This window comes from Cyanistes caeruleus, chromosome 8, assembly GCF_971803275.1.
Source record: "Cyanistes caeruleus chromosome 8, bCyaCae1.hap1.1, whole genome shotgun sequence".
Classification (NCBI taxonomy): domain Eukaryota; kingdom Metazoa; phylum Chordata; class Aves; order Passeriformes; family Paridae; genus Cyanistes; species Cyanistes caeruleus.
In genome coordinates, this window is record NC_141708.1 from 35,173,534 (window position 1) to 35,197,539 (window position 24,006).

Consider the following 24,006-nt stretch of genomic DNA (forward strand, 5'->3'; position numbering starts at 1 on the left):
GATAATCCACAAATGGGCCCCTTTCTTTTGGATCCAAATAGCAGCTCCTTAAGTAACAGGAGCCTTCACAGGCAAGCCTTTCCTTAGGCTGAGGAGCTGAGTTTACACGGATTCCTCTGCTGAAGCTCTAAGGGTGATGGAGCAAGTGGTGGTATCTGAAATCTGGTGAATCCCTTAAAATCCTGGGACTCCTAAGCAGGCTGATTGCAGGAGAGGAGAGAAGGGTGGGGCTGAAAGAGGGAACTGAAAGGAAAAGGGCAGAGCATGGCCGGAGGCTCACCTGAGCGAGCATTGATGCGAAAATGCGAGGAGCCTTCCAGGGAGTAGATGATTGACTCCTGCCCGTACTCCCTGGACTTGTCCATGTCCGTGGCATTGAGAAACAGCACTGTGGCTCCTTGGGGGAGGCAGAAATGAGGACTGGGATGAGCCAGGACTGCCCTGTGCCCCCACACTGCTCCTGCAGGTCACTCAGCCAAGGGGTCCCTTTCTCCGCAAATACACACCGTGCCCAAACCCCCAGGCCCCACAGCTATGAGACTTCACCTCCCCAGAAAGGATCACCCACCCCATTCTGGGTGTAAAATCTCCAGGGCTCTCCTGGGAGCCCAGAGAAGGAGCAGGGGAGTGCCCTGTACCTGCCATAATGTCCTCCATGATGGCTATCACGTAGGAGGGCTTGCTGAACGTGGGGGGATTGTCATTTTCATCCTGAAGCAAAGAGAAGGCTGCTTGGGAAAGAGGCAAAATGGTCAAGCAGCTGCAAAAGTCTGGTAGGGGGATGCTCCTGGGTGACTGAATCTCAAGGCATGACCAGTTTATGATGCCAGCGAGGGGAAGGCGGCCCTGGGGAGCTGAGCAAAGGGTTTCTCTGTTCCTGGCTCTACCGCAAGCCTGGGAAGCCTCAGGCACCACATGGAGCAGCACAGCGCCGTGCGCAGCCCTGATCCTCCCTCCCTGGGCGGTACAGGGCTGGCTTAGTGTCCCGGCCACAAGGTCATGAGGCGAACTGGGGTGGCCGGGGGGCTGCTGAGCTTTGGATGCCTTCCTTGCAGAGGAGGGATGTTGTGGGTGTTTGCACACAGGGCAGCCATAGCATTTTTTTGGGGGGAAGCTGGTTTGCATCCCCATGTGCTCCCTCCAAGCCTTTCTTTGCCAGGAGCTATGGCCATCCTGGGGAAACCAGGCAGGGACAGTTGCTCACAACATCCCTCAAAACAGATTTTGGACTGGTTTAAAGCTCCCCAAGGGGGCTTTAAATGCTGTTTAAATATTGTTACGAATCTGCCTTAAATGAACCAAACCCAACTGCCTTTGGAGGGAAGGACAGAGCTGCCAGGACATTAAAACACCGTTATGGGCCTCTCCATTTCCCTAGGGCTGCTCTGGAGACATTTTCTACCCAGAGACCATTGAGGGACCTGCAGGCTCAGCCCACTGAACTTGAGATTTGAAGCAATTTCAGGTGCCAACGATGCCCATCGTGCTGCAATTAAATTGCCAGTCCCTGCTTTAGTTTCTGTAAGCAGGTGGTCTTTAATCAGCCTTTGAGTCACTCAGCTTTCCCGGCGTCTCCTCCGAGAGCAATAAGAAACTTGTTGCCTGTCCCAGTGATGTTCTCACCATCCCTCCTCCTCCTCCTCCCCGGGGGTTGGTGGGGCTCATCCAGGGCAAACCCATGAGGCCTGGGCAGGTTAAAGGCAATGGAGAGGCTTAGTGTGCATCTACATGCAGCTGGATGTGGCTGAGCTGGGGCTCCAGCTGGGTGGACACGAGCCAGAGCAGATGCTGTGTCGTGTCATTAATGTTCCTGAGATCATCAGGCCATGCTCAGCAAGGCCACGGCCCGGCAAGCCTGGTCCCAAGGAGGCAGGGTTTGCTTCTGGCTGGCTCTCCATCTGGCCAGAGCTGGCCTGCACCTGCCTTTTACTTGAGAAGGACATTTCCCACTTCAGCCACAGGAGCCCCAAAGCTCTCCAAGGCACCTGCAGCGATGCCAGACAGAACCCGGCACTCTTCCACTCCCACAGAAGACATTATCCACCTAACCAGCTAAAACCAGCTTCCTGTGTTCTCCTGACCCTCAGCCCTCCTCCCTACAGCTTCACCCTCAGACAGCCAGTGTATCATAGAATCTCAGAGTGGATTGGGTTGGAAAGGACATTGAAGCTCAGACAGTTCCCACCCCTTGCCATGGGCAAGGACACCTTCTACCACCCCAGGTTGCTCCCAGCCCCATCCAACCTGGCCTTGGACACTTCCAGGGATCCAGGGGCAGCCACAGCTCCTCTGGGCACCCTGTGCCAGGACCTCACTACCCTCACAGGGAACAATTCCTTCCCAACATCCAACCTCCCCTCTCCTCCAGTTTGAAGCGGATCCCCCTTGTCCTACCACTCCCTGCCATCTCCAAGGATGCTGGGAGTGGCAGCTGCTCACGCTAAGCACACAGCCCCTCTCCTCCAGGCACAGGCCCGCCGTGAGTCGCTGGCTCATCGTTCTGAGCAGGGCGTCAGTGGCAGGGAGCGAGGCAGAAACTTATTAGCGGAGCTATTTCCCGAGATCCTGGCGCGGCGCGCACTATTAGTTCTGATTCGGCGACTCCCTCTACAAAAGCGTATTGTCCCCTAATGGGAAATCTACAAGCCGAGTTTGACTTCTTTATTAAAAACCAACAACCAAACGATGAAAAAAAATTACCTCCCTCCACACTCGCTCTGGTTCTGCCTTCTCACGGCTCTTGTTCCTCAAGTGCCGTCACAAAACACTTCCCCCTCATTTTCCTCCTAGTTTTTGGCTTTTATTTCTTTTCTTTTTCCAGCTGAGAGAAATTCCCTTTGGTTGAACGTGGGAAAAGTGACAGCTACTTAAACTCTGCCAGGATACAGACCCAACGCAGGGAGATGACCCACTGAAGTGTGGTCTTGAGGAAGAGGTGTTTATGCCGTCGAAAGCACAGTGTGGGAAGGTTGTATTTAACCACCACTAACTCCCTGGGCACTGCCTTGCTCCCCCTTTCTCGAGCACTGTGAGGGATCTGAAGGAGAGACATGCTCATGGGACTTCATTCCCATCTTACAGCATCATTGCCTTTATCTCCTTCACCTTCCCGGAGTGACGCTGCTGCCAGCCTGGCAGAGATCCCACGGCTGCGAGACTGACACGTTATCAGCCAAACTGCCTCCATCACTGATACCTCCCTGCAGACATCCTCAAACCACGGCGTGCCTCAAAGCAACACACTGATCTGATCCTCCCCAGGAGCACTGTGGAGCCTCCCAGCAGAAACCCCTCCTCCAGAGGGATTTCCACACTGCTCCTGCTCTGCTCCTCACCCCGTGGCACGAGACACGCGCGACACACGCGTAATAGGAACCCGCTCATATGCCTGCACGGGGTGAGATGGTCCTGTTGGGTTATGTTGGAGTCTGAGGCACAGAGTGCGTGCCCTTATCTCTGATACCTGGCTCTGACATCCAAGAAAACACTGGATTTCATATAACACCATGAAAACAACTGTTAAAGTTAAATAGAACAATTAAAAGTGGGAGTGTGTAAATTAGAAAGTTTTCTTAAGTCACTGGGTGAAAAAGTTAGTTTAGAGTTTTAACTAGTTTAGAGAACAAAACACAAGATGGAGGATTTAGGGTATTGTCTCTTGTCCTTCTTTCTTCTTCATATTCTACTTCAAGAGGTTTTTGGGTAGTAGTTGGTGATTGGATAGAGAATGCCATAGGTGTTGGGTCACTAAGAAAAATAATTTACATGTCTATATTTAAATGGGTGAAAATAAGTATAAAGATAAAAAAGCTGCATATTTCTGGGCCATTTTGTGCCTTTTGAGCCAATTTGATCCAGGTGACGGTGGGTTGAACTTGAGCAGAAAGTCTGGGGAAGACCTGCCAAATCTTTTGATAATATATTAATAAACACGAGAAACAAGAGCCTAACAAGCCTTTGGAGTATCCTTCTTGACACAGAACCCGGATAAGAAAAACTCCCCGCGAGGGAGTATCCCAGAAGAACTTGGCCCTGAAAAGACCGAGGTGGAGCGACAGTAATTGGTGAATTATTAGCAGTGCTGCGGAGCGATTGCAGGGAAAGCACAAGGGGAATGGCGGGTGCTGGCACTTACAAACACCTCGATGGTGACAGGGACGGTGCTGTTGAGCGGCGGGTTGCCGGCGTCCTTGGCCATCACCGTCAGGTAGATGACCCCGTTGGCCAGCTGCTCGTAGTCCAGGGGGTGGTTCACGCTGATCACTGGAAGGATGCACAGTGAGGGGGGGGTCAGGGGAGCAGCCGTACACCGAGCAGGAGGTGGGCATGCCCAGGGGTGCCAGGAGCAGCACCTACCTCCGTACCCTTCTGACACCGTGATGTCGAAGTAGTTGCGGAAGGCAGAGGCCTGCACGATGCTGTAGGAGATCTGGTTGTTCGGAGGGGAGTCCTCATCAGATGCCTAAGGGTGTGAGCAAAGGGAATCCATGGGCATAGGAGCTGTGCCAGGGAGAGCTGAGGGGATGGGAGGTGCAGGCTGGGCCCGAGGAGACTGGAAAAGTGATGGAGGGAGCTGTGTCCATCAGGGGCCCTGAGGGGATCTGTAAACCAGCTCCTCTCGCCTGCTTCTCTGATGCAAGAAAGAAACTGGATGTTGGGACCTGCTTGGGAAGGTGTTTGTTAAACCCATCACTGGTCATTTTAAACTGACAGAGGGAGGTTTAGATTAGATATTAGGTAGATATTCTCCCCTGTGAGGGTGGTGGGGCCTTGGCATGAGGTGCCCAGAGGAGCTGTGACTGCCCCATCCCTGGAAGTGTTCAAGGCCAGGCTGAATGGGGCTTGTGGAAGACGTTCCTAGCAATGGCAGGGGGTTGGAACTGTCTGAGCTCTAAGATCCCTCCCAACCCAAACCATCCCGTGATCCTAACCCACTCCTGTCTCCCTACTGCGCATCCCAAGCGGAGGAGCCATGGCAGTCCCTCACCCGGAGCCGGACCACCTGGGTGACAGAAGGCTCGTTCTCCCGCAGGGCCCCCAGGTAAGCCTCCTTCTGGAAGGTGGGGACATTGTCATTGACATCGAGGACATTGATCCTGACGCGGCCCGTCGTCTCCTCCCCACCGCCGTCCCGGGCGATGACGGTCAGGGTGTAGCGCTGCATGGTCTCAAAGTCCAGCCGAGCTGTCAGGACGATCACACCCGTGTCCTTGTCCAGGGAGAAACTGAGGGGATGGCAAAGGAAGGGGAAAAAGCCTCAGTGACCACACACAGGAGATGGAGAGGCAGCAGCCTGGCAGTGTGAAGTTCATGACTTTTTCCCCACGGGATGTTAGGTCCCAGAACACCTTCCAGAGCTCCACACTGCTGAGCAGTGAGAAACCCTCAGTGCTGCTCCACAGGCAGAGAAAACGGGTGCAGAGGCCCCCAGGTCTGTTCTACTGGGCAGCCCATGTGTTTTCCCCAACTTTCCACCACAGGTGCTGCTCCAGGGCCGACAACTCACTGCGAAACCATTTACTGGTGCCCGCAGGTCCCAACTTAGCAAAGCAATTAAACATGCTGAGCATCAGGTGTGTGCTGAACTCACATCTCTGGGAGACAGCACACACACAGGGGATCATAGGACATCTCACAGGCAGGACACAACCAGTGCCTTTAATCGCCCTGTGACTGCCTAGTGAGGTTAGAAGAGGATTTTGGAGGAACAAATTCCAGCCAGTCGGTCACACTTACCGGTCAGGGTCATCGCTGAAGAAATAACTGACTTTTCCATATGAGCCCACATCATTGTCAGTTGCCTGGAAAATGTAAAATTTAATCAATAAACTAAGGTGCTTATGGAAATGTCACACTGAACACAGCACTGCGGACCTGGTGTGCTGCCATTTGTCCCCCAAGAGCCTCAGGGCAGGGGCTGTTTGCACTCCCCTGTTCATTCCTGACTCCCAGCCTGCTCTAGCTCACTGCCCTCCACCAACATTCCTCAGCTTCACTCCCAAAACCTTTGGCAGTGGGAAACGTTGCACCCACTTGCTTTCCCTGACACACTAAGCTAATCTGGGAAGCACACCTGAAATAAAAGACTCCATGGATAATTCCTGAGGGCCACCTTTCCTGTCCCTGTGATGGCAGAAAGCTGGGACAGCCGCAGCTCGTGTCCTTCCCTGTGTGTTCTAGAGTTGAGTTGGGTTTGCACGGCCTGGGTTTTGGTAGCAGGGGGGCACAGAGGTGGCTTCTGTGAGAAGCTGCTGGAAGCTTCTACCATGTCTGGCAGAGCCAATCTCTGAATGGCTCTGAAGATGGACATGCTGCTGGCCAAGACTGGGTCAATTAGAGATGTTGGTAACACCTCTGGGATAGCAGATTTAAGAAGAAAAGCAGCTGGAGGAGGCTGTGATCTGGTGGAAGACCCCATGGAGAGAAGCTCCCAGGCTGGAGCAGCCTGTCCTCAGAGGGCTGCACCCCATGGAAGAGAGACCCACACCACAGCAGTTTTGGGAGGGTTGTGTGCCCATGGGAGGGACTCAGGTTGCAGCAGTTTTGGGAGGACTGCTGCATGTGACATTTGGACCCATGCTGGAGAAGTTCATGGAGAGCTGTCTCCTGTGGAAGGGACCCCACGGTCTCACAGGAGAAGGATTCTTCTCCCTGAGCCAAGCAGAAAAAAAACCTTGGCTGGTGAACTGACCAGAATCCCCACATCCTGTCCCCTGTGCTGTTGGTGGGAAGGAGGATGGGGTTAGGGGGAAGAAAAGGTGTTTTTCTAAGGGCTTATTTTACTTCTCATTATCCTCCCCTGATTTTGTTAGTAATAAACTCACTCTGTACCTGCCCTTGAAATGTTTTCTTGCAGTCTCTTATCTCAACTCATGAATCCTTTGTTCATTGTTTTTTTCCTCTCCTCTGCCCATCTGTGTCAGGGGAGGGTGAGTGAGTGGTTTTTGTGGGTGCCTGGCGTTTGGCCAGTGCCAAACCACGACAAGAGTAGAGGAATAAAAACCTATCGCACTTCAGAATGTAACCCCTAGGCTAAAATACAGATCCGGAAAAGCAAGGGAGAGTGATTTTGGTCTTGCTTTCCACAAGGACAGCCCTTCTGGGGGTGCAATCTGCTGCATTCCCACGGACTGAGTGGCTGAGGATGCTGTGGGATGCACCTACAGCTACACAAGCTGGAGCAGGCTGGTCACGGCTAAACGACCAGCACCTTCTAGGGAAGGTGTTCACAACTCACTGTGTCAGCTCTGGATGAGCAAAGCAAGATTTATTTGTGTTTTAAAGTCTCTGCTCTAATGAATATATGAAATATGCATGAGTGGTGGCAGAAAAAAGGAGCAGAAGATTTTATTTTTAGGTGAGGAAAGCGAAATGCAGCCCCCAAAATATCCTTTTTCTCCCCCAGTATATTTTCTAAATTGAGTCCTGTCTGGATTACTTAGAGACCAACAGGACTGTGAAGAAGCAGGGTCAAAGACACATTTCACATCCAGATAGCAGGAAAAGGCTGTATTTTAGGAGTGGCATGGAACACAGCCTGCTCCTGAAACCTTCCTGATTTATCGATGGCCTTGATTACCCTTGACAGCAGAGTGGGAGCGTGAGCACAGCTTTACCCCCATGTGCTGCTCCCCTGCCGCACCATGGGGTGACGGAGAGCCAAAGGCATGAAAACCAGACAGCATTACTTAAGTTTTTCCTCCCCAAACGTTTTCCCAGGCTGAGAAGTGAACTCCTGCTGCTTGCTGCAGGCCGAAAGGGTGCTCTGGTGGATCCAGCCTTCCAGACCGACTGGTTTTGCTGATTTTCCTCTCCACCGCTACGATGCGAATTCCTTTCCGTTTGGAATTGTGTTCAGTAAAGCAGAACAGATCTGTGGAAATCTGCCTGGAGAGGTGCCCAGAGAGAGAGCAGCACCAGCTTTTGGGAGACAGGTCCCTCTGGGGTCCATCTTCCCCCACGGAAGACATCCATGGATGTGCTGCATCCCAGGCAGAGCGCGGCAACTCTTCCGTATGGAAACACTTGGAGAGAAGGGGAGGGTCAACCCACACCATCTGCCCACACCAGCAGCCTTCAGCCAACTCATTCTGGGGCTAATCCCCCATCCTAACACCTGCCAACAGCCCCTTTTTTGGGTCCTCTCTCCCCAGAATCCTTGAGCGCTTCGAGCAGCCTCAGCATTGCCACCTCCATCCAGGATTTTTCCTACCCGTTACTTCTGTACCCTGCAACTGCTGTGAATCCCCCGGTTCCATTAATTCCTAAGTGGCTGGTGTGAGAGCAGAGCCCAGAAAAGCATTTTCCATGCACCTGGATGGGCTGGTGATGAGATAATGATTTACAGGGGGTCTGACAGTACCAGAAAGCACGGGCAAAACGAATTCCCTTCATTTGGCCCCAAACAATTGCACTCGTAAGTGCTTATTGCAGTGACAGACAACACTGGGGAAAGTGTAATTTTCTTCTGACGAGGGGAAAAAAAAGAAAAAAAAGAAAAAAAAAGATAGGGAAGGAGGAAGGTTAAAGGAAGGTTAGTGAGGAGGGAATTGGGAGCCCTGGGGAGAGGGGAGCCAGGAGGGTGGCTGGACCACAAGCTGTGATGACAACAGAAGTGCCAGCGAGGCAAAAAGCCCCTCTCCCGAGGAGCCAGGAGGACGGGCAGCCTGACTCTGCCCCATCCACCTCCTCCCCAGCCGAGCTAATTAATGTCCCTGATTTACATCAGGGAGGTGGAAGGTGAGGCCGGCTGGATGCCTTTCCTGGCAACTGAACATCGTGGAGATGATGCTGGGCAATGGAGCAGGTTAGTCGAGCGTGACAGGGAACATGCTAAAAAAAAGAAAAAAAAAGCCAAACCACGCGCGCTCAGCATATTTAATTTGGGATCTTCACCTGTTTCTGCACTACCAAGCTTTTTCCCCTCTAAGGGTGAAAAGGATGCTCAGTTGCTCAAGCCCCTGGGGAGGCAACACACACTCCCATTGCAGAGCAATGCCCAGGGCTCCGAGAGAGCACGCAGAGCCTGCAGAACACCCCAAATCCCACCGAGCTGTCAGCAATCCCAGCTGTTTTCCTGTGGCTTTTCCCAATCACTGACTCGTTTCCCCCCTCCAGCATGCAAGAATCCATTCCCACAGCCCGGGGAGGAAAGGCATCTGGCTGGAAGTTCCTGGGGGTTCCACCTGGAGAAGCAATCAAATGGCTTTTACGGCTCTCCTCTCCTGCCTGGAATATTAAAGCGGGATTTGCCCACTGGAGCCTGCAAAAGGGCAGGATGAAAACGCGGGTCCACATCTGTACTTTTATGAGCTGTCACCAGCGCAGACCATTTCTAAAAAATCCCACATTTATGCAGCTAAACTCGGGGAGAGTGGCAAGGAGAGGAAACCTGGATAACCCAAAGGATTAATTTACTGAGCTGCAGCATGGTGTGGGCACCCAGCACATGAATCACACAAAAATACCTGCGGCCTGTCTCTGTCCATCCGCATCCCCCAAGCACAAAACATTTGGGATGTCTCTTTTTGTCCCACCAAGGGCCATCACATCCACCCTTCCCCACCCGCAGGCCAGCAGAGATGGAGACAAAAGCGAGGAGCTGGCGAGCGGTTCTGCTCTCGTGGGCAAATCTGCAGGAAAGGGCATGTCGTCCAATTTGTTTGGGGAAACAATAGCAATGTTTGACATGTCATCAGGATTGATGGAGCAGAAATTTACATGGGAGAATTCAGTTTTAAACAGCTCCACGGAGCTTCACCCCGTAATGGTTTAGACATTCATCATCCGCCAGACCCACTCAGCAACTCCTTAAACTGCCGGAGATTAACTCTACCCGCAGCAGCTTCAGGGAGCACGGCAGGAGGAGTGAGCAAGCACTTAAAGAACCAAGAAGAGCCCTTGGGAGGTGGCTCAGATCCCCCATGGAGCCCCTGGGACACGGCAGTCCTCCCCCCAAAATTGTCAGGCAGGGATGAGCAGCTGGAAGTTGGTTGCAGGGGTGAGCAGAGCGCGTTGGAATGATGACCAGCAGCCATGTCCTGCCTGGCTGAAGAGCCAAACCCTTCCCACCTTTCCCTCAGAACCAGAGCAGGTCCCAGCTCTGTTTGTTCTCCTTCGCCCTCTTTGTTTTCCCTCCCTCACATGCACAAAGCAGGAAATAAAAATTGATGGGGAACAAATTGCTTTGGCCAGGAGCTCTCTGCTTAAAAGAGTTGTGGCAGGAAAGCAATTACGGGACGTCAAAAAGCTGTCAGGGTACTGGAGTGACCGGGCAGAGCCCTGCCTGCTCCCTTGGCTTGCTCCAGCAAGATGCCTGTGGCTTGGGAAAGCAAACAGAAGGAGGATTCCCATCTGCTTCCTAGCTGGTTTTTTTGGGGGGGTTTTCTAGGAAAGTGAGGCAGATGTAGTTGCTGCTTGGGGCTGACTGGTGCAGCCACGGGCTGCTCAGACTATGGTGTAGGAGTTCCAGGGTGAGGAGCCATGCCCTGGCATCCTACTGATTCTTGGGGCCACCGAAACGTGCACGTATGAAGCAGGCAGCCATCCAAACGTCCCTTCCTCAGGGCAACCTCAGGTCCCAGGGGAATAAAAGCTAACTGCTGGTAGCCACCGGGATCGGGATTTGATTTGTGACTTGGAGGAGACAAATGTGAAGGGCCAAGGGCTTCCATGAGATGCAATCACTGGGCTGCGAAAGCCCAATGGAAAACCAATGGAAAACCTACTTAAAGTTGTTAGGGAATGACTTCAGTGGGAAAACAGCTCTTTTGTCAGCCTTGCCTGGCCTGGCCGTGTTCTCTCCTGGGCTTTTAAAGAGAGGCTGCCTGGTGGGAGGTGGCAATCAGGAGCGAGCAGAGCCGGTGGCTAGCCAGCACTGGAGCCCAGTGGCTCCAGTGATTAGCTGGGAAAAAGAGGGAGTGGGGAATCAAGGCAAAGCCGGGCTGCCACCGCTTCCCCAGCAGCTCCAAAGCCTGCCCCGAGCCAGCGAGCTCAATCGGCACTAATGACCCCAGAGGGCTGCGCTCAACCTGGCTAGGGGGGAAAAATAGTCAATCAACCCCCCTGGGAATGGCAGAGCTTTTCCCCACCTCTTCTGCCAGCCACCAGGGAAAACAAGAGCTTTCCTGATTGTGTTTTATAACAGCAGCCCCTGCAACATCAGCTCCACACAGGCAAGGTTAACACTTGCCTGGGCAGCTGTGATTTACTGCAGCCAGGCTGCAGGAATGGCTGGAGACTGGGCTTTAAAACACCAGGTGACAGAAGATGGCCCAAAAAGTGAGACAAACAGGTTTTACCAGCGTGGGTTTTCACTGATGACACCCTAGACCATTTAAATGCCCACGGGTTTTACTGGAGCTGGGTGCAAGCCCTTTACTAATGAACCTCATTGATTTCATATTCTCCTGTTGTCCACCTAAATGGCAAGTGGCACATCTCAGCGATTAAATAACCCCACCAACTGCCTGGCTTGACATCTCAATCACTTCGCTGTTGGGTCTCTAATGAATTTTACAGCCCAGCAAAACGGAAGAAATTAAGGTCAAAGTCTGGTGGAAGAAATATAAATTCTCAGCGATCACTGAAGTGTTTGCAAGAGCTCCGGGAAGCTGATCACACCACCCACCCACCATCTGCAACTGCGCCTCACCCAGGTGAGAGGCCCAGCAGGCAGAGGGGGGATAAAAACAAAGGAGAGGGATGGGCTGAACAGGTCCTTGCCACAAGATGGACATGAACATGTTGCATCCCATCCTGGAGAAAGGGAATGGCAGAACCCTACAGATTTGCACATCTAATGGCTCCCCAAAGCCCTTCAGTTCAGGTAGATTGCTCTCCTCTTCACACACCAACCTCAGCGTGTCAGCAGCACCAGGGGCAGCTCAGGGTCATCTGTCCAGGGGTGGCATTGTCACAGTGTCACTCAGCACTCCTGGGTGCTGATTCCCACGGGAGCCTTTTGCTCGAGGAAACATAGCCTTGGAGGCTTTGGGAGAGACATTTGGATGCTCTGGGAGAGATGCTTTGGGGGGCTGAGGGCAGCTTTGAAAACAGATTTAAAAGCCCTGGAGTGTTGGCTCTGTAGGAACATTGTGGGTGTAAAAGCATGAGGAGTCTGGGAGAGGATGTATCAAGGTGAAGACAGTGATGGCCCTGAAAGGACTGCTGAGAAGGAGCTGTGAGGCCAGGGTGTCCACGTGGCAAAGGGCATCACCTTGGGAAAAACCCTCCCCTGAACTCCCAGTCACATCCCAAATCACCAGCTAAAGCCAGCAGCAAAGGAAAACCACCCAACCCCATCTTCTACTGGGAACACTGGGAGGCTTGGCGGGGAATCCTGCTGCCTGGCTCGTGCTTTGCAGGATGCAATTTGGACAGGAGCAGGGCTGCATTTGCTCCCTGGTTTTCTTTCCCCTCTCATGGGCTGAACTGTTGGGTTTCTTTCCTCTTTTTTTTTTGGGTTGGGCAGGGGGGGAAGGAGCCAGGCTGTGCTTTTGTTTTGCTTTCCCACCCCTGTGCTCTCGCTGTGCATTTTTCCTGACAGCTCCATCAGGACAGGGAGCGGCTGCACAAGCTGCAGTAAGTGTCTCTCTCTCTCTCTCTCTCCCCTCAGCGCTCAGGCTGTCATGATTCCTATTCCACCCCATTTCGGTCTCACGGATTGATATTTAGATTAAAGAGATAAACACAGCCAAAGAGCACTGGGCCCTGACAAGAAAGACGAGGACTTCAGTTCTGTCAATCACGCCTGGTAACTCCCTCCTCCCCTTCCCTTTATTTACAGAGCTGGCTTGATAAGAATATTTAACGGGAACAAGGAGTGCAAGCATATTTTTGTACTTGTAAAAACCCAAGGAGCACGCAGGAAGAAGCCAAGCCATTCATGTTTAACTTTCCAGGCAATTTGGAATCATCTGCTTTGATTATTTAACTCTTTACTGTTCCGTGTGTTTGCAGTTTTCCTCTCCTCTTGCAGATAAAGGATTCAATTTTCTTTTAAGCGGCGGGGAAATTGGAAGAGATTTTGTTCTGTTTAAGCACAGCTGGAGATGGAGCACTGGGGAGGGGGGGGGATTGAGAAAAACAAGATCAATTAAGATGCTGACAGGGAGGTAGAGCTGTGTGGGCCACACAGGTGGGGAGAAGGGCTGGAGGAAGGGACAAAGTCCAGGCTTGGAGGACATCAGAAACATCCAGCTGAGAGTTTTTCAGCCTCCACAAGCTGGAGGCAACACCCAGCTCTGCAACACCCAGCTTGCCCCAGACATTTGGCTGGCAGTCCCCAGTTACCACCACCCCATCCATTCCTCCTCTGCAGCAAGGACTTTCCAAGACTGTATCTAGCCACACAAAGCAGAAGGAAAGGAGGAGGCTGGCCTGGGAGTCCTTCCAGTGTTTCCCCATCCTGTACTTCCATAACCCATATGTGAAGGTAGAGGAGGCACAAGCTACTCCTAATGCAGGTGGGGCAGGTGACTGACTCCCTGTGGATCAGGACACAAACTCAACCCCCTGAGCAGCTGAAAAAAAGGTTGAGAAGCCCTGTGCTGTCCTCATGGTGGCATCCCTGCTGACCACGGGCTGCACCAGTCCCCGGTCCTAATGCTGGGAGAGCACCCCAGGTGCCACCGAAGGGACAGGGGATGGTTTATCCCACACTGATTCCCCATGGAAGATCCCAAGATGCCTTTTTATCTGTCCATTGATTTGCAAGGTATTTCCCCACCTCACTCCCTGTCTTCAGCTGTGTCCTTATTCCATGCAACCTTCCCAAAATCAGGAGCAAGTGTGGGTTTTCCCTTGAGGCTGATCCACAAGTCACCATCAGCATGCGAGAGAGAAACACAGCTCAGGGTAAGCCCCTCACCCAGCAGCACCCCAGAACTGCAGCCTCCACTACTGCCTTTGGTCTCCAGCTGCTCCTGCCCTCCTGCAATTCATTTGTTCTCCAAGAAAAAGGGGAAAGAAAAGCTCCGGAGATCACCAAGAAACAACAGGCAGATGTTGGGGGATAGAGAGTGCCCTCGGCCAAAGAGATGGAGGGATGCAGGGTGGTGTGAGTCCTGAAGGGAACCAGAACCCCCAAAGGCTTGCAAAGCCTCATTCCACCCATATCAGGACTTGGAGTGGGGCAAACCCAGAGGGATGCAACTCTCTGGGCATCCCACAGCTGCTCTGGGATGGCTGCAAGGCAGCATGATGGGACGTGGGAGCGCCGTGATGGGACATGGGAGCCCACAGACCACAGCGTCATCCCTGCCAGCCTCAAAGGCTGATGGCTGATTGGGAAAGTGATTTGCATCCTAAATAGCTGTTTATTGATGTCTGCAACTCTCCTTGCCAGGGTGGGAAAAGTACATTATTACTTTCTTGTTGACTGGGGTTTACAGCTGGCTGGAAAGAAGGGGAAGGAAAATCAGGCCGAGATTGATTTTCCCATCCCCGACACGAGGCCAAAGAGAGATCGAAGCAGCAGAAGAAAACTGACAGCTGGGTGGTAAAGGAGAGGAACTTTGCCAACCAAATTAAAGGTTGATTTAATGAGGAGAGTAATGGAAGGTTAATTAGCACATTTACTTCATTAGGTTCTTACTAACAAGGCTTCTCCAGAGGAAGTGCAGTGGCAGGGATGGGGAAGATGAGAATCCAGGTGAATGGATGTGCTGGGGATGATGTTCAGGGAGGGGACAACCCATGGAGGGTAGGAGAAAGGGACTGCTCAGGAATGTGAACCCATTTGTGTACATATATATTGCATGCACACACATACATAAGAATACACAGGCTAATGCCAAAAACACAGGGAGAACATCTCTTCACCTCCTCCGTCAAAAAACCTGAAAATTTTAATCCAGATTTCATTAAAAACCAGGGAAAGTAGTGGGGTTTTTTACACACAAGGCTGCCTTAGAGATCCAGGTTATCAAGCCCCGAGGGAACAAGGTGCTTATTTTACCTGCCTTGCCACATATCACAAGATGCAGAGAATCATTCCCGTGCTGAAATCGATGCCTGCTGGTTGAATCTGGCACCTCAGTTTATAATCTGAGGTCTGCTGGAGATGCTCATGTTGTTTCTGAGGGTCTCCAAAAAATGACTCTGGAAGCAGCTTGCCCAAAGGTATTTTGTGTGCGTGTGTGTGTGTGTGTGTGTGTGTGTGTGTGTGTGTGTATGTGTTTATTTAAAGTTCTGAAAGGTCTCCCCATCCGTTTCAGAATTCTTGAGGATGGTTGTTGCCAGGAGAAATCCAGCCCAATCCCAGAGCAGAGGTGCTTCAGGGCAAGGAGAACACCAAGGAAAGGCAGAGCACATAGCCTCACAGGGATTTGGGAGGAGGATATCCCATAGGGAAGGAAGTCATTAACTCAGCAAGGATTTGGGACAAATAGCGATGCAAACCATCCCAGGGAGGTGCTGATGTGGTTTCCAAACCATGGCTCATCTATCTGATCCACGCCTGACCCAGCTGGAGCTGGGAAGAGCTGGCAGGAGAGGAACAGGAACAGCAGGGGCTAAATGCCTGCTGGGAGATGCTTGTGTGGGGCTTGAAGGAGGGCAAGCGGGCAATTCATTCCCTGCAAGCCCCTTCATGCCTCCCTGGCTTCATCCCAGCTGTTTTCCAGGGTGGGAGAGCAGGAAGGGGGCTGGCAGCACCCCCCCAGCTGGCTGCTGCTTGCCAGCCAGCTGATGGAGCCCACAGCCACGGATCTCAGCCTGTGCAGCCAAGCCAGACTGGGGCAAATAAAGCAGAGAGGAGGGATCACGGAGCTAGGATTACTTTCCACACTTCCCTGGAGAACCATTTTTCTCCAGACACTTCAAGGCAAATCAAATGCATTGTTGTGTTAAAAACAAGTTACTCTTGGTTTGTTTGGGCTTTAATGATTTTGGTTATCGGAGCTTTTCAGGAGGACTTTGCTGTGCAGATCTGTAGAGTATGAGGAGCTTAAGGAGCTCTCCCGCCCCTTAATTCCTGCCTCCTGCTGGGTCGACTTAGGCCCCTTCCCCATTCTCCAGGTCTAGCAGATACACCAGCAGCTGGAGCACAGCTTTTGGAGGCCCCTGGCAAAGCAGCAGTGTCCCAGGGCAGGTTTGGAGGGGCACTGTGCTTTCTGCTGTCACACCCTGCAGCTCTGCAGGACCCCAAGGTGCCTTGGGCTCAGCGTGGCAGATGCAAACACAGGCTTGCACCTTCCCTGAGCTTCCCAGCCCAGCAGCACCTGAGGGACAGCAGGGGATGCTGGGCTGGGTCTTGGTGACCTCAGCAGCCAGGCCACGTTTATGTAGCTTCTTCCATCCAAAAAAAACTTCCCAGCTGAAAGCTCCCTCCTGCTCTCCCCCTGGCCAGGTCACAGAAGAGCTCCCCAGGGGAGCCCCACCAGAACCAGCTCAGGGGACTGCCTCCAAACCCTCCAAGCCTGGGAGAGGGAGGATGATGCCAGACCAGCATCAGTCCCCTTCACAGCCACTGGGCACAGAGCCCTCAGACTTCCCTCTCATCTCCTATCCCAGCTGAGGTGCTGAAGGAGGGCTTGTGAAGCAGTGGCACTATTCCCAGCTGCTGGAAATGAGGCAGCCTGGAGCAGGATGGAGAGTAGCAGGCATCTCCTGCCTCTGGACTCAAGGACCTATGGATTAGCAGAAGGTGTCCCTGCCCACAGGAGCAGAGTTGGAATTCTATGACCTTTAAGGTCACTGCCATCATAAAGCAGTCTGTGACTCTGATCATGGTTCAGCTGGACACAGCCATTCATCCCCCCAGCATGGTCCTTCCCCAGAGCTTCCTATCCCAGAGCCCCACGTCCTCTGCCCGAGCCAGAGCAGGCACCACACCTCACCACACCTCTCCAGGGTCCATCCTTTCTTAGGAAAGCCAGCACCCATGCAAAGCCACAGGTCACCAGGCAGGCAGGACCTGGCAGGAGTGCCAGAGCCTCAGTTAATTCAGGGTGCAGTGTATGCTCTTGCTGCCTCGTTCCTGGAAGGCATGAAGTTATACTGGCTGCCTGCTTGCTCAAGAAGTGTGAAATTCTTTCTCTGACCTTTTCGGTTATGTTATTAAAAGGCTCCATGGCCAGTTGTTTCAGAAAAAAATTAGTTTTCAGTATCTGCTGGTAGCTGGGGCAGAACTGGCCCATCTCTTCAGGATGAGCTCTGCTCACCTCCCTGCTTCACTCCTGCTTCGCAGAAAGTGTTTGCTGCTGTGTGGGACCTGCAAGCCTTTCCAGCCTGCCTTTTCCTGGCACAGCAGAGTCTGGGGCAGGCGAAAAAATGAAGTTTGCATTGAGTCAGGCCTCTAACAACTGCAGAGCCCTGGACAGGCTGCTTGTCCTTCAATTGTCACGGACGTGCAATGGAAAGGTAACTCCAAACAGCCACGACTGATGTGAGCTGGAAGCTTTGGCTGGAGTCAGGAGCCCTTCACACCGGTCTCTGCAGAACCAGGAATCTCTGGCCTAAGGGGCTTATCACCTATGTAAACAGTCATGGAATCATTGAGGATGGAAATGGCCTCTGAGGTCATCGAGTCCAACCATGAACCCAGCACTGCCAAACTCACACCCATGACCCATATTTATGTGTTTTTTGAGTACTTCCAAGGATGGTGACTTCACCACTTCCCTGGGCAGCCTGTTCCAATGCCTGACCACTCTTTACACTGAAGAAACTTTTCCTAATATCCAATGTAAACCTCCCCTGGCACAACTTGAGGCTGTTTCCTCTTGTCCTGTCACCGGGGAAGAGAGCCCGACCCCCCTGGCTGTCCTCTCCTGTCAGGGAGTTGTGTAGAGCCAGAAGATCCCCCTGAGCCTCCTTTGCTCCAGGCAGGGCCTCTTTCCCAGCTCCCTCAGCTTGTCCTCATGCTCCAAGAGCATGGGAGCAGGAGAGAAGGCTGCCTTTGGGCACACTGTGGGCAGGAGCTGTTCCCGTGGAGCCTGGGCTCTCCAGATGTTCTTGTGCAAGCAAGTGGCCACCTGAGTCTAAACAATAAATGCCCTTCAGGGACAGAATTAAACAGATGGATGGACAGACAGGGAGATGGAGGGAATGCTAAGCAGAGAGCAAACACAATCTTAGAGGGTGGACAAGGTTGCACGGTGCCAGGGAGGCGGCTGAGGTTTGAGCAGGAATCCACGGATCCGAGCCCACTCATCCTTGGGCAGAGGGAAAGAGGCAGGGAGCAGGGAGCAGGCAGCAGCTCTGGGTCCCCGCTGGCTGCCTGCACTTGGGGTTGTTTTACAGTTGATTTATAGGTGTAACAGGCAATGTTTCTCTGCTGTCACTGACATTAGGAGCTGAAATGCTGTAGAAACAAACGGCCATTTGTCACGGCAAATGAAGTCCGCTTGCTCTTTCCTTTTGCCTTTCCCTTTCAGCTGGCCATGCTGAGGGCAGCCTGGAGAGGCTGTCATTGAGGAGAGCCTTTCCCCTCACCCACACACAGCCCATCAGCCACAGCCAAGGTGGGATAGAGCCAGGATGCACACACTGGAAGAAGGGCAAACAGCCCAGGGGCTTTTGGGCTGCTGGGAGCAAGTTGTCCTCCTTTCCCAGAACGCTGGGTTGGGCAGAAGGTCAGCGACGTCCCCTTGCTTCAGCTTCCTGTGGTTTTAACTGCTTGTCTGCGTGCCAGGAAGGTGCTGCAGGCACTGCTCCGTGCTGCCAGCTGTGCCTGGCATGTCCAGCAGCAGCTGGCACAAAGCCTCCTGCCACCCTTCAGCAACCACTCACCCTGTTCATCAGTTTCCTTGACCCCACAAGCCACCTGATTTATCCTTAGCACACTGAACCCCATTGTCTCTTCGAACCTGCACTTATTTGCACGAAGGAGCACAAAAAGAGGGAAGCCAGCAAAAATCCCCTTTCATGAGGATGCCATCCAGCAGCCACCAAAGAAGTGGGCATGCCGTGTGGCTTTCTCCAAAACCCTACACCTGAATTATCCAGGAATATTCTTGAGCAAGCAGAAAAGAAGGAAGAAAAGGAGAGGAGGAATTTATTAGCAAGGAAAGCAGGCTTTTTGTCTGCAGCACGTGGGAAAGGTGGAGAGATGTGGTGCAGACAGGCAGCGACCTGAGGGCTGCAGCTCAAAGGCAAGCGGCCATAGCAGGAGGAGCTGGTACTTTATGAGGGTTGTTAAAAGTTTGGGATCAGCTGGGAGGGCAATTTGGATTTCAGAGCTAATTGCATCCATTCTGATTTATCATAGAAGATTCAACTCCTGGCATTTTGTGTTCGCTCTGAAATGCTGGCATAGCTGGAAGTTGGGGAAAGAGGAGACGCAGTAACAATCTCATTGTTTAGTGTCTGACGGCCTGACTAGCTAAACATCTGCTTGAAATATTAATAACTGTCAGATGGGAACAGCTCGGGGGCTCTGTACAGTTTCACACCATCTGTTTGTAAAGTAAACACACTTGCACACAGGCACATGCACCCAACTCTTTTGTCTGGGCTTTTATCCTCTGAGTGGGCATTCCTGCATGGATGGGAGACCAGGGGCTGTGCCTTGGGGGAGCAGGGGCACAAGGAGAGGGCAGGAGGGCAGCTGGAGCAAATTCATTGGAAAGGTAGCCAAGAAAACTCATTCATGACTGATGGTAGTGGCAGTAAGACACCCAAAGTGTGGCAGGGGGTTTTGGTGCTCCCTGCTGTGATATTCCCCATCCCAGAGGAGCTCTGATACCTTTTCCAATGGTATTTCAGCGCAGGGTTGTGTTGAGGTTCTTGCTGTGCCTCACACAGGCACTGACATCGCTCTCATGCACCAGGAAATGTCTTCTCCATGAGGATTCCAACCAACCCACAGAAGAGGAAACACCCCCTGCTATCACCACCACCTCTGCCTGCCTCTGTTCTGCTGCTCTGCTGAACAAAGCCATTCCCCTCCTTTTCCATCCATCGCCCTTTTAATGGTGTGACCGACCTCGGTTTGGTTGAGAAAGATGATGCTTGTGAGAAAAGCCACACTGGGGGTACCGCGACCACTGGGACCGGTATCTGCAGATGAAATGCACTGCAGGACTCTCTCTGAATGCCTGGTGTGGCAGGGAACGCATACACATCCTCCAGAGAACAGGAAAGGTCAAGACATCTGCCCCAAAAAGCCATGAGGAGTCTACACCAGCATCTCCCTCCCTTCCCATGTGAGCCCTCAGTGAAGGCCACCACAGAGCCAGCACGAGTGCCGAGGACTTGGCAAAGGGAGCTGGGCTGCTCCTACTCACGTGGACCTGGAGGACGGTGGTGCCCACAGTGGTGTTCTCCAAGAGGCTGACATTGTAGAGGACCTTGCTGAACACGGGCCGGTTGTCGTTCTCGTTGATGAGGTTGATTTTCACCCGCGCGAAGCCGACGTGGTCCGGGACGCTCTCGTTTGCGAAGAGCTGGGCGAAACGGGAAGGCAAGGGGAGGGTTGGAGAGGCTGGGAAGCCTGGGAGAGCTACCCATCCTTCTTTAGTGGAGTAAACAAGGCTTTCCTCAGCTCCCTCACCAGCTGAGCCAGCTCAAGGCAAACCACCGACAGAGCTGGAGCAGGAGGACGGGGAGGGTTTTGGCACCTGATAGGTGCTCTTAAAACAAAGTTTTATGCTCAATAAAGCTTTTATGGCCCTGCTCTGCTTAAGCTCATGCAGCTGAGCCTTTGGATGTTGGAAAGGGAAAGTGCAGGGCAGATCTCTTCCCCACCTCCTTCTTGATTATAATTTCTGATTTTTTGGCTGTTTTGTAGTGCTCTGCTGTTTCATAGTGGGGATTATGATAGAATGGTTTGGGGTGGGAAGAACCTTTAAAAGCCACCTAGTCCAACCTCCTGCCATGGGCAGGTATATCTTCCACTAGATGGGATTGGGCTCAGAGGCCCATCCAACCTGACCCTGAATTTCCAGCAACGGGACAACCACCCCTCAGGGCATCCTGTTCCAATGTTTCCCCAGAGCTCCTGGAAAAAACCTTCCTTACACCTAATTTAAATCAACTATCAAAATCCATCCCCCGCCTTGGCCCTGCTGAAAAGTTTGCTCCATCTTTCTTCCTACGCCCTCTTCAAGTACTGGGCAAGAGAGGGGGAGATGTTTGATGGTCACTCTTGGGGCGTGCTGAAAACTGTGGCTGTCCCACAGAGCCCAGCCTTACCGAAAATTCATAGCGAGGAATGGTCTCGAAGTCCAGCGGCACTGCCACGCGGACACGGATGTCTGCCTTCCCCTGGATGGAGGTCGGCGAGATGATGAAGTGGTTGGAGTTGTTGCCCACCAGGTAAACCTCAAAAACGCTGTTGGGTCCCTGGGAAGGGAAGGAGTTAGTTCCATTTACAAAATCCATGTGCACACGAGAGGAGAGGGAATGCATCCCCGGGATGATCCCGCGCGGCACACAGAGGGAAAGTCCCTTTTGCTGGCTGAAGGCTCACGCACCACACAGGGTGTCACTCACTGGGATTGCACTGCCTCAGGCTGGGGCCACACCGTGGGTGCCTCTCCCATGCAGAGGGCTTTTTCCAGTCAGGCAGCTCCAACTGGGAACTGGAAAAACTCCTCCTCCCCCAAGACCCGGCCAGCAAAGCAGTAAGGCCGCCAACATAACCATGCTTTCAGAGCCTTGCTCTGAGCACGGCCCAGCAGAGCACGTGAAAAGCAAGCTCTGAAGCTGCCAGAGATGAATTTCCAATTTTCCCTGAATGACCTCCCTCCTATCAGAAAAAAGTGGCCAATTAAATGCACGAAGGGGCACTAATAGCAAAAGCTGCCTAAGTGTGACCGCTGGGAGCGGGTGACATGAGCAGAATCTCTGCCTTGCCCTCCTCCTTGCACACCTCCATGCAATCCATGGTGCTGAGGGCACATTGAGCATCTCCCAGCAGAGCCCCCCAGTTGGAGCAAGCCCTGAGGACACCCACAGAACCACACAAGGGCACCCAGTGGCTCAGGAGCCCAGCAGTGGTGGACAGTGGGAGCACCTCAGGGTAGACTGGCACCTCCCACTGGCTGTTTGAGTGCCAAACTAGGAAGTGAGGGATGCTCCAGACACCCCAGAGGAGTGAGGGAGGGAGCAGAGGATATGGAGAATGGCAGAAGTAAGTGTTACTTCCCAAGCTCTTTTGTCCCCTGTCCTCAGGATGTCGATTTACAACAAATGACCATTTCCCACCAGTGACAAAAAGCTGCTTCATTGAGGAATTTCTGCCTGTCTCTGCTGACGAGCCCTCAGGATCTCTCCCAGGGCCTGCACCCTCCCTGCAGTACATGAGAGCACCTTTTGTGGCAGCCAGATGCGAGGGATTTTCTTGGAAGCCAGAGAAGAGTGAGTTTGTTGGAAGCATGAGATAAAAGTTGAAACATCAAAAGAAAACCAAGTATTTGCAGGAAGAGAGCCAGGTGGATTAATTCCCCTCCAGCTGGGGAAGGAGATCAGCTCCAGATACCCACTACCCCTAATTAGCAGCCCCTCGAGTGCCTCAGTCTCCCCATGTGAGGTCTGGAGAAGGGGGATACAGCCGCCTCTGGGGAGGGCTGCTGCGAGTTGCCATTTATATATTTATTCAGCTATTTATTTTTTTGCCTTGGCCCCCATGCTGCTTTCCTTGCTCCTGGTTCCCGGAGCTTGCGAGCCCCCTGCGGATGCCTGAAAGCAAATCTGAATATTCAAATTGTTATCAGCTGCCCAGCAGAAGGGCCTGGCTAAGCCCAGCTCACAGCAAGGACCCCCGACTCCAGAGGAAGCCACGGGGAGCTGCTTACATTTCCCTCACCCCTTCCTACCTGCTCCTGCCACCCAGAGCAAACAATGGATTTGAAACGTGGTAGGGAAGAGGAAAAACAAGCGCTGCATCCCTGGGCTCTCAAAGGTCCTGGCGTGCAGCGCTCACAGCCAAGCACCATCATCGTGCAGCACCGAGGATGAGGATGAGGATGAGGATGAGGATGAGGATGAGGATGAGGATGAGGATGAGGATGCTTTCAGTGACCTGCTTTATGTGCTCATTCCCCTCGCCATCCCCTGACCTCCCAGCTTCTGCATGGCTTGAGCTTTTCCCCACCGCTGCAAACAAAACTGAGTCCTTTGCCTTCCTTTAGAGCCACAAATTAAGGAGCAGCCTGCCAAAGCTCAGCAACCCTACAACAATAAACCTGTCTCCTTCTGAAACAAATTGACCCATAAAAAAGCAGGCTTTGGAGAGAAGTTTGCTATTGCCCAACACCGGGATGCAGCCACATGTTTTCCAGCTCCTCTCATCCTATGCCAACACTCGAGGCTTGCCCTTGCCATGCCTCAAGGCTGCTGCCCACTGCCTCCTTCCAATCAAATCTCTCAGCCAGTGCCACAACCCTACAGAAATTCCGTGTTGATTCGGCTGAAGGACAATTGGAGCTGCAGTTGGGCACAATTACAGCTTTGTTCTCCGTGCGCGCATTCCCCGGAGCGCGTAATCGGAGCCGCGCCGTGGTCCCGCTGCCACGCCAACCTCACACCCATTCCCTGCTTCCAAAAACGCCACCACTGGCTGGTCTCGTAGCATTTTGGGGCAGCTTCTGATTGCCAGGCCTGGTTGCCAGACTGATATCCCACTGAAATTCCATTCTAGAACCCCAGCAGGACAGGTGAGGGTGTGAGATGCCACAGAAGGGTCCAGCTGTCATCCCAGAGGTCTGAAACTTCAGGTGGGACCCGCTCACGCTCATCTGGCTGTGAATCATGGACAAGAATCTGCTCTCCCAATCTCCAATCCTCACTCACATGGCAGAGTTCAGCAAGAATTGGGAAACCCCTTCTCCCACAGGAGGCTGGGGCAGCCACGTCAGCTGTTCCAGCTGGGACTGAGGATGGATGATCATTTCTGTCGCTGCTTTTTTGGCCCACTCTCACCTGCTGGCTTCATCCATCACTAATGCTCCCACTCAGCCCCTTCCTCCTGGAAGCACACCTGGAAAATGCTTCAGGAATTATTCTACCTTCCAGCAGTCACAGCAAATATTTAGCATCACTTACCAATGGCTACACAAG

The 24,006-nt window shown here is 52.7% G+C and overlaps 1 protein-coding gene across 2 annotated transcripts in view; it reads right to left on the bottom strand.

Moving 5' to 3' along the window:
- The window catches only part of CDH23 (cadherin related 23), a 180,162-nt gene that overhangs the window by 54,601 nt on the left and 101,555 nt on the right, over positions 1–24,006 (bottom strand). For both annotated transcript variants that reach the window (XM_086901349.1, XM_086901350.1), the window contains 8 exons: positions 21,139–21,288; positions 20,232–20,390; positions 5,737–5,801; positions 4,988–5,225; positions 4,357–4,462; positions 4,136–4,263; positions 639–711; positions 281–397 (listed from right to left, as the gene is read on the bottom strand). In XM_086901349.1, the coding sequence (XP_086757475.1) occupies positions 281–397; positions 639–711; positions 4,136–4,263; positions 4,357–4,462; positions 4,988–5,225; positions 5,737–5,801; positions 20,232–20,390; positions 21,139–21,288 (1,036 nt within the window). The remainder of the gene's footprint in view (positions 1–280; positions 398–638; positions 712–4,135; positions 4,264–4,356; positions 4,463–4,987; positions 5,226–5,736; positions 5,802–20,231; positions 20,391–21,138; positions 21,289–24,006) is intronic.